Source organism: Hibiscus syriacus, unplaced genomic scaffold (assembly GCF_006381635.1).
Source record: "Hibiscus syriacus cultivar Baekdansim isolate YM2019G1 unplaced genomic scaffold, ASM638163v2 tig00111151_pilon, whole genome shotgun sequence".
In the NCBI taxonomy this organism is placed as follows: Eukaryota; Viridiplantae; Streptophyta; class Magnoliopsida; order Malvales; family Malvaceae; genus Hibiscus; species Hibiscus syriacus.
Window position 1 is genome coordinate 792,452 of NW_024062999.1, and position 13,021 is coordinate 805,472.

The following is a 13,021-nucleotide window of genomic DNA, read 5'->3' on the forward strand; positions in this document are numbered from 1 at the left end:
TGTCTGTCAATGTCAATGTGGACGTGGATCATAATTCATGTATATATATATATATATACACCATGTTTAAAGAGGGATTCTGCTTAACTGATTTTTTGAGTTTATAAAGAGGGATTAAGCATTATTTTGGGAATTTTAATTTTGATGATAAATAATTTTGGGAATGAAACTGGAATGTTTGAAACTTGAGGATTAATTTACAACAAGTCATAATTTAAGAATGAAACTGCAATATTTAAAAATTGAAGGACTAATTTAAAATAGAAAATTATAATTTGGAAGCATGTGAAGCAATCAACTCTATATAATAGTTTAATATTTTTTATAAAAAAAAAATTAAATTCTTAAAAATACATAATTTATTTTTTTAATTTAAAACTTAAATAAATAGAAAACAAGAATGGAAACACAAGTCGAAAATGAGACGCAAGATGAATGTGTGATGGAAGAAACGGAACTGACACGTCAAGTTAGTATAATCTCTTTCAGCTGCAACTATTTTGTCTCATTTAGTTTGGTTTGGTTTGGTTTGGCAATTTTATTTTTATTTTGGCATAATACCAAAATTAACCCCAATATTTGATCAAATGATCATTTTATCTCGGATTTTTTTGGATCATTTTGGTTCACAATATTTTATTTTAAGATAAAAATGTCCCTAAAATTTTATAGACTAATCACTTTATCCCTTATTTTTTTTGAAATATTTCAATCATCAACATTTTATTTTAAGTTAAAAAAACTCTTATTTTAGAATATTATTCGCATGTTAACTAATAGTTTTCCTTTATAGGGAGAATTTTTCCCCAAAGTGAATTTTGGGCTCAATGCTCCCAAAAAGAAATAGGAGTCAAAATGATCATTTTAATAAATTTTAAGAGCTAATCTTGATATTATGCCTTTTATTTTTATTATTTTTCTGTCTTCAAAGTGTACGGGTGACAACAGTGCAAATCTATAACCCGCCCCCCGGGTTTTGTGGTTCGGTATCGCCCTTTGAGATATTCTCCTCCCCCGTAGTAACGTAACCCGTCTCCCCCCTCCTCTTCCTTTCATTTACCCTCTTGCCCCACACTTTATTCTCTTTTTCAATTCAGTCCTTCTCCTTGCTAATACCATTTTTCAATTATTTTTACACGAGTAGATATTTTAAAAGTAATTTCCTCCTCCAAACTTTTAGTTAGGATTGAAATTGAATCCAAAAAAGAAAAGAAAATTTTTATTTTATGTGTCGATGGAAGAAGTTTATCATATTGACAGTTAATAATTCACCCATTTTAATTTGAACGAATAGTCGTAATCGGTAAGAGAAAAATTATTGACAAATGTTTAAAGAAGAAAGTGAATCATCACGATGATAAAAAAGACAATGTATATTGAGTGTGTCAATTGTTTGTAAACTATCATGTTAAACAATTTTGATTGTTAAATTTTAGATTATATTTTGACGAGTCACGTGAATCGATGAGAAATCTTATTTAGGAGTACTATTTTATACACTATAACCTATTTAAAGGTTAATAATCCCTTAATAACTCCGATCGGTGAGGAGAGTATCAAGAATTTTTAACTTACGAAAAAAATTTAATTTTCAAAAAATAATTTTAGAGGTACAGAACTATTAAAAAGAATAGTAAAATAATTAAATAAAAATATTAAGCCAATGAAAAGTTCAAAAAAAGCAACTCAAGATTTAGTTGGTGAGCTGTGTTCAACCAAATCATTTTGACCTAACAAGGACTCCATCGAACACTCGGAAAGCTCCACAGGGACGGATCCGCAATTATCCCGTTACTGGTTGCACTGCGATTAACATTTAACGAATCAGCAAACGAACCGTGTCTTCTCTTCTCTTCCTCCTTTCTGTTAAAATGGTCAAACCCAACCACCGCTAAAAAAAATAGTTTCCATTAACGGTGATATTCTGACATTGAAGCGCTGCCGTTTTGTTATGTTTACCTCTTATGCTATTGCCGATTCCTTCTTTCTGTCCCGGTAACGCCCCGGTGGCCGGAAAAGGAAATCAGATTGTTTCTTTACTATGACGAGAAACGGAAACATCGGGAACAATAAAGGCTCGAATATTGGCAATAATAATAATCGATTTTTGCCGAATTCTTTGAAATTCATTTCTTCGTGCTTGAAAACAGCCTCTTCCGGTGTCCGGTCAGCTAGTGCCTCCGTCGCCGCTTCTATTACTGGAGGTTCTCCGGAGCATGCAAAAGATCAGGTTTATTTCCTTTTAAATTTTTCATTGATTTTTTTGCGAAAAAAATAAGCTTTTCTTATTTTATCGTTACATGGCTCAGAAAAAAGTAAAGAGAAAAATCAAGTTTAATTCCCTTTTCTAAAAAAATAAAAATAAAAAATAAAGTGAAAATTACTCCTTAGGGCTTAATTAAGTGAATGTTGTAATGTACAGCTAAAAGTTTATTTCTTTGTAAAATTGTATCCTTGAACTTAATTGTTTTTCGTTAATATCTGCTGAAATTTAAATTTGATTGTTGAAAATGATATATATATTTTTTATTAAAAGAGAAAACTTCGGGTGCAGAGGAATCTTTCTCCTTTTTCTTTTGAAAGGAAAAAAAATCACATATAGACGATATTAGTCGCTTTAGTAGCCATTGGATTGACATTTGCATTATTTCTCTGAAAATCATTTTAATTACTTTAATGAATGGAGATTTAGCCTATTTAGTGTTTTAATTTGGATTGATTTGCCTTTTTAGCTCTGACAAAACCAATATTTAGATGATACTTTCAGAAGTGACGTCTTGGAGAGGTAAGGAAACTAGTCCTTATTTATAGATTTGGGTTGTTATTGATTAATTAGTGCTGTAATAATGTTAATCATCCAGGATTTTTAGATGCCGTTATTCTGATGGTAAGATAATTGAATTGAACCTTTTGCTTGATACATTTTCGGTGATAATTTTGTAAAAAATATTAGGTTGTAAATCTGGAAATGATGACTCTGGAGAGTGGAGAGTTTAGTTATATGTGTGAGTACAGCAGTATTGATTTTTGGACATAGTCATAGAGGCAGTTTATTTGAAGATTTGTGGTGTGTCAATGATTTGATTATTTTTTGCTCTTTCTATTACAGGCTGGTATGTTCTATTCATTCTAATAATGCTTTGATTTGAGTTCCTTTAAGGTCACAATTGCCAAAATGGAAACTGAACTGCTTAATGCCATTGTATTATATGCAAGTTGTTTATCAGTTGTACAGCGTTTTGATGACAAAATTTCATTGTAAGGATGAGGCACGAGTTTACCCCTTATCCTAAGGGGTGGGGTTGAATGTGAGAATTGAGATGCAGATATAGATTTACCTGCGTCACATTGCTTGACATGGTTTTTTATTGTGCTCTTCTTTGACAGGTTGTGTAATGCATATGAGCATTTCCTTGAAACATCTTGTTACTTTTATCTTCTATCTCATTGGGTTTCTTCTGTGAAACAGGCGCTATGGGCTTCCTTTGACAGGCTAGAGCTGTCCCCCTTATCTTTTAAAAGGGTTCTCTTACTTGGATACTCCAATGGCTTTCAAGTTCTTGATGTCGAAGATGCCTCTAATGTCAGTGAAATTGTTTCAAGGCGTGATGATCCTGCTACATTTTTACAAATGCAGCCACTCCCTGAAATGTCTGAGGGTCATGAAGGATTTAGAGCATCGCATCCTTTACTTCTGGTTGTTGCTGATGAGTCAAAGGTCTCGAATTTGATGCTTACCAGAAGAGATGGTTTTGAGGAGCCTAAAAATGGAAATGCCCTTCTCTCTCCTACTGTTGTTCGATTCTATTCCCTAAGGTCTCATAATTATGTTCACGTTTTGAGATTCCGGTCAACTATATATATGGTTAGATGCAGTCCTCGAATAGTTGCTGTGGCGCTTGCAACACAAGTAAGAATTTGCCCTTTCCCCCCCCCCCCTTTTCTGTAACCTAGTTTTAGAACTAGTTTTTTAACATTTTCCATAAGCAAGTTCGACAGATTGAGATATTTTTATTCCTTGTTTTCATATGTTGGAATGCCAGTTCATTGAAAAACTTAGAAAAAATCAGATTGAATGGTTCCAGGAATGCTTGTGTTTTTATAAAAAATGTTTTTCATGATAGCTTTTTACTGTAGAGCATTTGTTATATCCTTTTATTTGACCAATTATTTAGTTGGAGCCAAACGGTTTAAACCGGAATTCTTTTATTGGTTGGCAGATATACTGCTTCGATGCTCTCACTCTAGAAAATAAATTTAGTGTCCTCACCTATCCTGTCCCTCAACCAGGAGGCCAAGGAATGCTTGGGATTAATATAGGATATGGTCCCATGGCAGTGGGTCCCAGGTGGTTAGCTTATGCTTCAAGCAATCCATTGCAGTCAAATACATGTCGCATGAGTCCACACAACCTTACTCCATCTCCTGGTGTTAGTCCATCAACTTCTCCCGGTAGTGGTAGTCTTGTGGCTCGATATGCCATGGAATCTAGTAAGCAATTAGCTGCTGGGTTAATCAATCTGGGCGACATGGGCTATAAAACTTGGTCAAAATACTATCAAGATTATATTCCTGACAGTTCTGGTTCTCCCATGACTTCAAATTCAGGCTGGAAAGTTGGTCGGGGTGCATTACATTCTGCAGACGCTGATATTGCCGGGACGGTAAGTACTTGATGTATTTGAGAAGCAAACCTTAGTCCTATGTTAGAATGCCTGATAATAATTTACATGACTAGTGCACATTAATTCCACCTTGATATGGAAAGCTACTATTCATATCTTGACCTATGATGCTTGAACTTTTATGTCAGATGCATGTTTAATTTAAATCTCTGAGGTATCTGATGAGATAAGGTTGCCATTACATCTTAGAAATACTTGATATCAGAGGCATGGAACTTTGACCTGTTAGTTATCAACTATGAAAATTTCGAGTGTAATTTTAGGGGTTTTCTTTTTATGTGGTCCATTGCAGGTGGTTGTCAAAGATTTTGTTTCCAGAGAAGTTGTATCACAGTTCAGGGCCCATAGTAGTCCAATTTCTGCTCTATGCTTTGATCCAAGTGCGACTCTTCTAGTTACAGCCTCAATACATGGGAACAGTATAAATATTTTTCGAATCATGCCATCCTCAACAAAAAATGGAACTGGCACTCAAAGCTATGATTGGAGCTCTTCACATGTGCACCTTTATAAGCTCCATCGTGGGATGACATCAGCTGTATGTTACTCCATTCTCCACTCTTTCAAAAAATATATATATCATCTCTATATAATTTCTTTTTTTCTTTTTGTTTTCTTTTGTAGGTGATTCAAGATATTTGCTTTAGTGCTTTCAGTCAGTGGATTGCCATTGTTTCATCTAGGGGTACTTGTCATGTTTTTGTTCTTTCACCGTTTGGGGGTGAGAATGTACTCCAAATCCGGAATTCTCATGTTGATGGGCCTATCTTATCAACGGTTGTGTCTTTCCCTTGGTGGTCCATTCCATCTTTCTTGAGAAACTATCAGACATTTTCTTTGCAAGCACCACCAACTATTACCCTCTCTGTTGTTAGCAGAATAAAAAATGTCAACTCTGGATGGCTTAATACGGTTACCAATGCTGCATCATCTACTGCTGGAAGAACCTCCTTCCCTTCTGGTGCTTTCTCTGCTGTTTTTCATAGTTCTTTACCCAATGATACGCAACGAGCTCAGGTAGATGTGAATGTTTTGGAGCACCTATTAGTTTACACTCCTTCTGGGCATGTTGTTCAACATAAGCTACTGCCTTCATTTGGGGGAGAGGCAGGTGACGGTGCTTCGAGAATTGAACCAGGTTCTGCTCTCCAGTTACCAGAAGAGGGGTTGCGGGTGAAAGTTGATGCTATGCAAGCATGGGATGTATGCAGAAGGACAGATTGGCCAGAAAGAGAGGAATGCCTTTCTGGAATGACTCGTGGGAGAAAAGAACCACTAGAGATGGCTATGGATGGTTCTGATTCTGAAGAAAATTATGCTGGGAAAAAGGACTTGTCGAAGCCCCAAGACCTAGCACATTTGTATCTTTCCAATGCAGAAGTGCAAATAAGTTCGGGAAGGGTACCAATCTGGCAGAATTCTAAGGTAATTATTGATGATTACTTTGTAATATAATCTTGATAGTTGCCAGTTTCATTTATGTCTCGTATGCATTTCTTTAGGTATCATTCTATACAACGAGTCCCGTGGGGTTCAATGAGCAGAAGTTCACTACTGATCAGTCTGGTGGAGAAATTGAAATAGAACGGATGCCTGCTCATGAGGTTGAAATTCGACAGAGGGATTTATTACCTGTCTTTGAGCATTTTCAGAGGATTCAACCTGATTGGAATGACAGGTATTTTCTGCATTCTTTGCATTGTGCTGAATGGTACCCACCAAATGAGATTTCCTTGACACATTTTCCTTTCTTCCATGTGCAGGGGCTTAGCTGCAGAAAGTCATCCAATTTCTTCTTCTCATGATGCTAAAGCAAGATTCTCCGAAGTCACTGTTATTTCTCACTCTAAGTTGGTGTCACCTGGCTCGATTGAAAATTCAGATAATGGTATGATTGTGTTTTAAATTTTAGATATCATTAAATATACTTTTTGATTCATGCAATTCATTTGGTGATTGGTGTTTTAACCAGGGTCATCAAGAAATTCTTATCCTCATAGCGTTCAGTCTGGGAAGGGTTGTGGTGGGCTAAAAGGACAGAGTTCTATTTTGACGTCACATATGCTTAACCACAGCAGTCTTAGCAAAGATGCTGGTTCGGTTTCTTTTAATCAATCGAAAATGGGTGTCTGTCGCATCAATGATGATAAATCTACTAATAGTCCATCATCATTAACAAGTGACTCTCTATCTCGTGGAAGAAACAGTGGTGGAAGCGGTGATGTTTCGAACACAAGTTCTAACCGATCAGATTTGAGCTTGAACATGTTAGATGAGGGGCCTGTAAACGAATCACCAGATTTTGAGCACTTCTTTCACGAAGAGTACTGTAAAGTATTGCCCTCAAGTGCGTGTGGCGAACCAACCGAGCTCCCTACTGATGTTGACAGCAACAACAGTCCTTGTGAGAGAGAAAAATCAGAGGGAGGAGGAGACAATGATGATATTCTTGGGGGCATTTTTTCCTTCTCTGAGGAAGGTCGGTATTTAAAGATGTTATTTGATATAGCTTCTTCCATTTAACAGACCGTCGTTTATATCATCTTACCTTACTGAAATCGTCGTTCCGGTTTCGTGGCAGGTTGAATTGTATCTTGTGTTCCTTTCCTGATGCGAACACCATGTTATTTTGTCAACGTCGGGTTCAAAGCCAGGCTTATAGGGCAGAGGCCGAGAAACTAATTGGAACTTGGAAGTGTGGTTTGATGATTAAAGAAGCTACTTACTGATTGATTCAAGTAATATAAAGAATGGCTCATTGTGCATGTTGTAAATTGATATATTCTCCTAAATGCAGATTTGCAAGGCATGTTATGTCTGTGTTGTGTAACATTATTCATTATTCAAAGAAAAAGCAATAAAGAAAAGAAAAAGGAAAATGAATTTCTGTACAGTTTGTTCTAAATGGTATAAACCAGGCATGCCTTGCATACATTTTGAATGTGTATATGAATTAGGATGGCAAACAGGCGGGTCAGGTGCGGATACCCCCATCCCCTTAATATTTTCAAATTCACCATCCGTCCACCATGATGGGTAAAATTTTACAAATTTACATCCGCCTGCGCGGGTACATTCTCAAATTCATCCTTACACACATTACTCAATTGGAGACATATCTGGCTAGACTCATTTGACATCATATATCTTATACAATGTTAAGATTTATAAATTAGTCTCTAAAATTATATCTAAATTCATAATGGTCCAAAATTTAATGGGTATTTAGTGGACGGGCGGATGTGGGGCGGGCAGATGCGAGGCGGGCGGATGCGGGGCTGGTAAGGTCTCAAGCCCATCACCCGCCCACTACCCGCGATGGGTTCCACTTTCTAAATCCACACCCGCCCACTACTCACTAAAGTTATACCCATCCCCGCCCCAATTGGAGCAGGTACGGTACTGAATCCACGAAATTATATCCGTTTGTCATCCCTAATATGAATTGAATCATGCCATATGCCTAGATGGTTTAATATACGAATTGGTACATGAAGTTAACAATCTTTCTTAAATTAGTATTTGAATTTAGAAAAAGTTCTCAAACTAGTACCTGTATAGACTTGACATCTCAATAACTAATATGATTGGTTGATAAAAATCATGTCAGCCTCATGTATCCATCCATTTGATCTATTTTAAAATCCGGGTACCAATTTGTATATTATGCCAAAATATCTAGTCTTTCAAGAATGAGCCAACACTTTGATACCAGACAAAACAAGAATGCAGAAATGGTAAAACATGAACCATATATATACACACACACATTCTGCACTATTTTTATGAGTACTGTAGAGGGACAAGCTCATCAAAAACATAATTCTCTTTGATGACCCTCTTTTTGTTCTGTTCTGTTTTGTTCTGTTCTGTTCATTTTCTTATCTTTCTTTTTTTACCAGAAACTTTGGATACCCCAAAAAAACATCCTGCATCTTTGTATTGTTGTGGCTGCAATGGCAGCTGCAATTATGGCATGAAATCTCCCATGGAAATTTGGTCCCCACCACCTAGAGATGCCCTTCCCATCAAATGGACTTAGACATGGAGTGGTCCCTTCCATCTCCATAACACTGAGATACTCTTTTTCATCATGCATCATCACCATTTTCTCATACTTGGCAAAATCTTTAACATACACACATTTTACAGCAAAATAATGCTTGGAAAGGGCCTTTCACTTAGGCTTCTGTTACTATGGAGATTGGAGCCATTTCTGGTGTCCAGTCCATATCCCTTTTTGTCGTTTTAAGGGTCTTGAATTGTCTTAATCCAACACAACAATAGCCATTGAGGGTCCCCAACAGCTTCTGGCCCTAAAACCAAACCAAAATTTGCCAACTCTTGTAGTGTTCTTAATTGATCCCTTTGACAAGCACATGATTTATGGTTCTGTCGGGTATACAAAATCATGTTATCAGCTGTTGTCCAACTGGAGAAAATCTTGTAGAAAATCTTGGAGAAATTGCCGGTCATCTTGGGAAGGTTAGTATCCGAATTTTCTATGTTCGAATGTTTAAACGTTCAATATCCTCTGATTTAGTTCCAGAGGTGCATGAAACATTTCAACATCGAATAATAAATAAAAGGGAAATCATTTAAAGATAGCACGTGGATAATTAATTATTCCTGAGAGTAAAGCCAAAAACAAAGATTGTAGAGTATAATCTATGGCCAAAACTGTACCCCATTGACCACTCTTAGCCGATTAATTTTTGACAGAATATGTAACATTTGATTAAATAATTAGTTTGACCTTTATTCATTTTTCTTATTATTTTGACCTTCAATGTTTCATTTTGATGCAAAAAGGTCTTCCCGTGGATAGAAATCGTTAGTTATCAAACGATCAATCCTCTAAAATAGAAGTTTTTTTGTCTTAAATTAAAACATTAGAGGCTAAAATGTTCCAAAATAAAAGTTAAAGACTAAAATGACTATTTAATCAAAGGTTATAATCTTTTATCTTAGAATAAAACGTTAAACCAAAATCCACCATGCATATAATATGAGCCAAACGTTAGTTGTATTTTTATGACATTGTGCCTTTATTTTTCTAGCAAACATATTTATCTTTACAGACAAGAAACATAGCTTTCAACAACTGGCAAGGTAAGATTCTTGAAAAGATTGACAGCATATAATAGGCATTACACGTGAAGGGATAAGAGGGAAAGAGAGGCAAGAAACTTGAAAAGAGTAGTAGGTAAGATAGAAAAGGATATGCTTCTGCAATAACTATTATCCTTGATTTCTTAAAAATAAAGATGTTGAATTTACATTTTTTTTATTGACAAGATTATATAACACATCAGTGACTGCATCGCCCTTTTATTATTTTGTTGCAGAAGAGACAAAATTTGAGCAAAAAAAAAAAATCTCCCATGCAAAGTTGCAGCATGGTTTCCACATCACTTTCTTGCAAATTTGGCCTGAAAAATGTGGGGTCTCTATTCTTTCTCATCCCATGTTATTAGTTATTGCAAGATGGCTAATAGGGGTTTTCTTGGGAAGTATACGAATGATCCTCCAATTATAGGACATTGCTTGATAAATTTTTTGACTATTAAAAGTTATAAAATAATCCCTTAATTATATGACGTTATTTTGTTAAGTCATTCAACTATTAAAAGTTACAAATTGCCGTCTGGCTATTCATATGTTTCAAACTCATCCTTTTGCCATAAAAGATTAACGGTTGTCTGAATTGAAAGTTAATCTACTGGCTATGACATGATAAATTCATATTTTAATGATGTCTATTGGTATTGTTGTTACTTTCAAGCTTCGGCTCAATGGCATAAATTTTCAAGTACTGGCTCGACCACATAATGTAAACGAGAAGTCAATCACAAAATACAGCTCAAATGGTTCTAGGATCATATTTATCAATTAACAAGTTTACAACTAGCTAAGATGACCGTCAATCTTTTAATAGAAAAGGATGAGCTTAGAACATATGAATAGTCAGATGATCATTTTGTAACTTTTAATAGTTGAAAGAGTAAAAAAATAATATCTTATAATCGAATACCACTTGTTTACTTTACTTTTTTCTTTTTTTTTTTAATTCCAATAATGAACAACAGATGAGAGATTGTGTGAAATATTTTGTTTCTACTGCTGATGCTACAATTAAACCTTGGACTTTAATGCCAGCTGACAGTGGAATAAATTATCTAGAACTGGAATTGGGGCTTTGGCAGTAATGGTAAAGCCATATCCTTTAGGCTGGTTGGCACTTTGAATAGGGAAAAACAAAACAATTAACAATTGAAGAAAATGAGGGGGGGGGGAAGAGAGCAATAATTACTGAAAGAAAAAAGACGGCAAGGTTAATCCATGGCATCAAGTTTTGGATCTTGTTATATATATATTTCAGAGTTTTCAACTTCCTCATAAATTATGAGGGTAAAATATAGGTAAGGGAAATGAAGTCATAAACACAAACCCAGAGAAGAAAGGGATAAAAAAAACAGAGAGGGAGAGAGAAAGAGGGAAGGTGTGACTTTACATATACTATAGTTATTATTTATAGTGTCCACTGTCAAGGGCAAGATTCTTGGACTCCTCACACTATAATATCCATTTAATCACCCCTCACCTTTGCATTTATTTAAAGGCAGAAGATCATGATATAGTTCTCTATAAGATCTGCAAGTGGAGAAAATATACCTTAAAAGCAAGCTGCAATGGATTTGGTTCAGTTGCAAAGGCAGCTAGTTGACTATAAGACTTCACTCTATAATGAGGTTAGTTTTGTTATATCATTAGCTCTTAGTTTTGTTTTGCTTTTGGATATATTAGATGTTCTTGTTGTATGAGTAGGGTTTTCTGGATGAACAATTCACCCAGCTTCAAGAACTTCAAGATGAAAACAACCCAGATTTTGTTGTTGAAGTGGTGTCCCTTTTCTTTGAAGATTCTGAAAGGCTTCTCAATGAACTCACTAAAGCTCTGTGAGGATTTTCCTTAACAAAATTTTCCTTTTTTTTGTAAACTGAACCATACAGGACTCCATTTTCTGCAATGGTTTCATTAATGCTTTCTGATCTTATTATATAGAGAGCAGCAGAGTGTAGATTTCAAAAGGGTTGATGCTCATGTTCATCAGTTGAAAGGTAGTAGCTCCAGGTAATTTTTCTCTATCTTTTAACCTCAGTTTATAATTTTAGCTTCAGATGAGATCCTTTGATTGTTTGGTAAACATTTTTTTGCAATGGTTAAAGCCAACTTTGTACCAACATATGTGAAAGTTTGTCATTGAAAAAAATCAGATTCAAACTGTAAAATTTGTAACGTTCAATCATAATAATCTATACTTTAAAAATTGTCTTCTGTAGTCATCAATTTCACTACATGTCCCACATGAAGGAATCCTATTAAATGTATGGCTTTCACCTGCAAAATGTTCCTTTTTTTTATGGTAAAATGTTCTTCAAATTAACAGCATTGGTGCTCAGAGAGTTCAGAAAGTCTGCATTGCCTTCCGCAACTACTGTGAAGAGCAGAACATCGAAGGGTGCGATCATTTTACGTCTTAGATTATTACTTCTCATTGAATTTACCATTAATAGTTTTGATGTCATACATAGGTGTGTTAAATGTCTGCAACAAGTGAGGCATGAATACTCTCTTGTGAAAACCAAGCTTGAATCTATGTTCCAGGTAATTTCGAGATATCTAACCTTATCCAGTATCAATTTTCTTTCTATCCAATCATGCTTTAATCTGGTGTTAACTACGAGAATTGATTTTCGATTTCATCGACTGCAGCTTCAACAGCAGATCTTGTCTGCTGGAGGCTCAATTCCTATGTAACAGTTGACTTCAAAGGGACATATAAATCTGCAGAGAAGAACATGGGACCAAATATGATATTCTGGCATTGTAGAAAAAGTTATTTTCAGTATCTTTGTTGTTTTTCAATTATGGCAGCTTTAGTAGGGTACCTAAGCTACTGAAGGGTTCTATATACTTTCGAGCTTAAGCTTGTATCGTATCGTCGGAGTACGAGCAATGACAAAGAAAGTGAATAAACCCTTACAGCTGTTTCCTCTAAAGTGCTTTTTCTGGTTTTAATCATTGAATTTCATTCTTCAACCTGTTAAGAACAATATATGAACAATTGAAACACAAATCTGATCAGGAATCCTCCATTGTTTGGACCAAAGATCGTGTTTCGAGACAGGAAAATCTATACATCAAAGATATCAGAATTGCAGAAGATTGGATTATTAATTAACTAATCAATTTGATTAGTCCTCCAACAACTCAAGAACACAGATTCCTCATGAGTTTGTTGAAACAACTATTCTTATCAATAACACCTACTA

The 13,021-nt window shown here is 35.3% G+C and overlaps 2 protein-coding genes across 5 annotated transcripts; both read left to right on the forward strand.

Moving 5' to 3' along the window:
- Nucleotides 1-1,907: 1,907 nt before the first annotated feature.
- On the forward strand, nucleotides 1,908-7,539 carry LOC120154856 (autophagy-related protein 18h-like). Of its 3 annotated transcripts, none has more exons than XM_039166507.1 (10): nucleotides 2,101-2,230; nucleotides 3,217-3,387; nucleotides 3,470-3,910; nucleotides 4,221-4,664; nucleotides 4,978-5,223; nucleotides 5,310-6,110; nucleotides 6,188-6,363; nucleotides 6,449-6,573; nucleotides 6,658-7,164; nucleotides 7,267-7,539. In XM_039166507.1, the coding sequence occupies exons 3-10, from the start codon at nucleotides 3,632-3,634 to the stop codon at nucleotides 7,269-7,271; spliced, it is 2,583 nt and encodes an 860-aa protein (XP_039022438.1). In that variant the 5' UTR covers nucleotides 2,101-2,230; nucleotides 3,217-3,387; nucleotides 3,470-3,631; the 3' UTR covers nucleotides 7,272-7,539. The 3 variants fall into 3 exon arrangements, with proteins under 3 accessions (XP_039022436.1, XP_039022438.1, XP_039022437.1); XM_039166506.1 differs by having other exon boundaries at nucleotides 2,132-2,230; nucleotides 3,110-3,387; XM_039166505.1 differs by lacking the exon at nucleotides 3,217-3,387 and having other exon boundaries at nucleotides 1,908-2,230.
- Nucleotides 7,540-11,092: 3,553 nt separating this feature from the next.
- LOC120154756 (histidine-containing phosphotransfer protein 1-like) lies at nucleotides 11,093-12,725 on the forward strand. 2 transcript variants are annotated; one of them, XM_039166412.1, is made up of 6 exons: nucleotides 11,093-11,437; nucleotides 11,541-11,644; nucleotides 11,751-11,819; nucleotides 12,136-12,207; nucleotides 12,281-12,353; nucleotides 12,462-12,725. In XM_039166412.1, exons 1-6 carry the CDS (start codon nucleotides 11,378-11,380, stop codon nucleotides 12,504-12,506), a joined length of 423 nt encoding a protein of 140 aa, XP_039022343.1. In that variant the 5' UTR covers nucleotides 11,093-11,377; the 3' UTR covers nucleotides 12,507-12,725. The 2 variants fall into 2 exon arrangements, with proteins under 2 accessions (XP_039022343.1, XP_039022342.1); XM_039166411.1 differs by having other exon boundaries at nucleotides 11,095-11,437; nucleotides 11,514-11,644.
- The last annotated feature ends 296 nt before the right edge of the window (nucleotides 12,726-13,021 follow it).

Bases quoted from the DNA above. Each gene is read 5' to 3' on its own strand.
- LOC120154756 (XM_039166411.1), top strand. From the start codon at position 11,378: ATGGATTTGGTTCAGTTGCAAAGGCAGCTAGTTGACTATAAGACTTCA. The intron at 11,438-11,513 runs GTTAGTTTTGTT...TTGTATGAGTAG, and splicing joins AGACTTCACTCTATAATGAG to GGTTTTCTGGATGAACAATT. The intron at 12,208-12,280 runs GTGCGATCATTT...TGTCATACATAG, and splicing joins GAAGAGCAGAACATCGAAGG to GTGTGTTAAATGTCTGCAAC.
- LOC120154856 (XM_039166505.1), top strand. From the start codon at position 2,042: ATGACGAGAAACGGAAACATCGGGAACAATAAAGGCTCGAATATTGGC. The intron at 6,111-6,187 runs GTAATTATTGAT...GCATTTCTTTAG, and splicing joins CAATCTGGCAGAATTCTAAG to GTATCATTCTATACAACGAG. The intron at 6,364-6,448 runs GTATTTTCTGCA...TTCCATGTGCAG, and splicing joins CAACCTGATTGGAATGACAG to GGGCTTAGCTGCAGAAAGTC.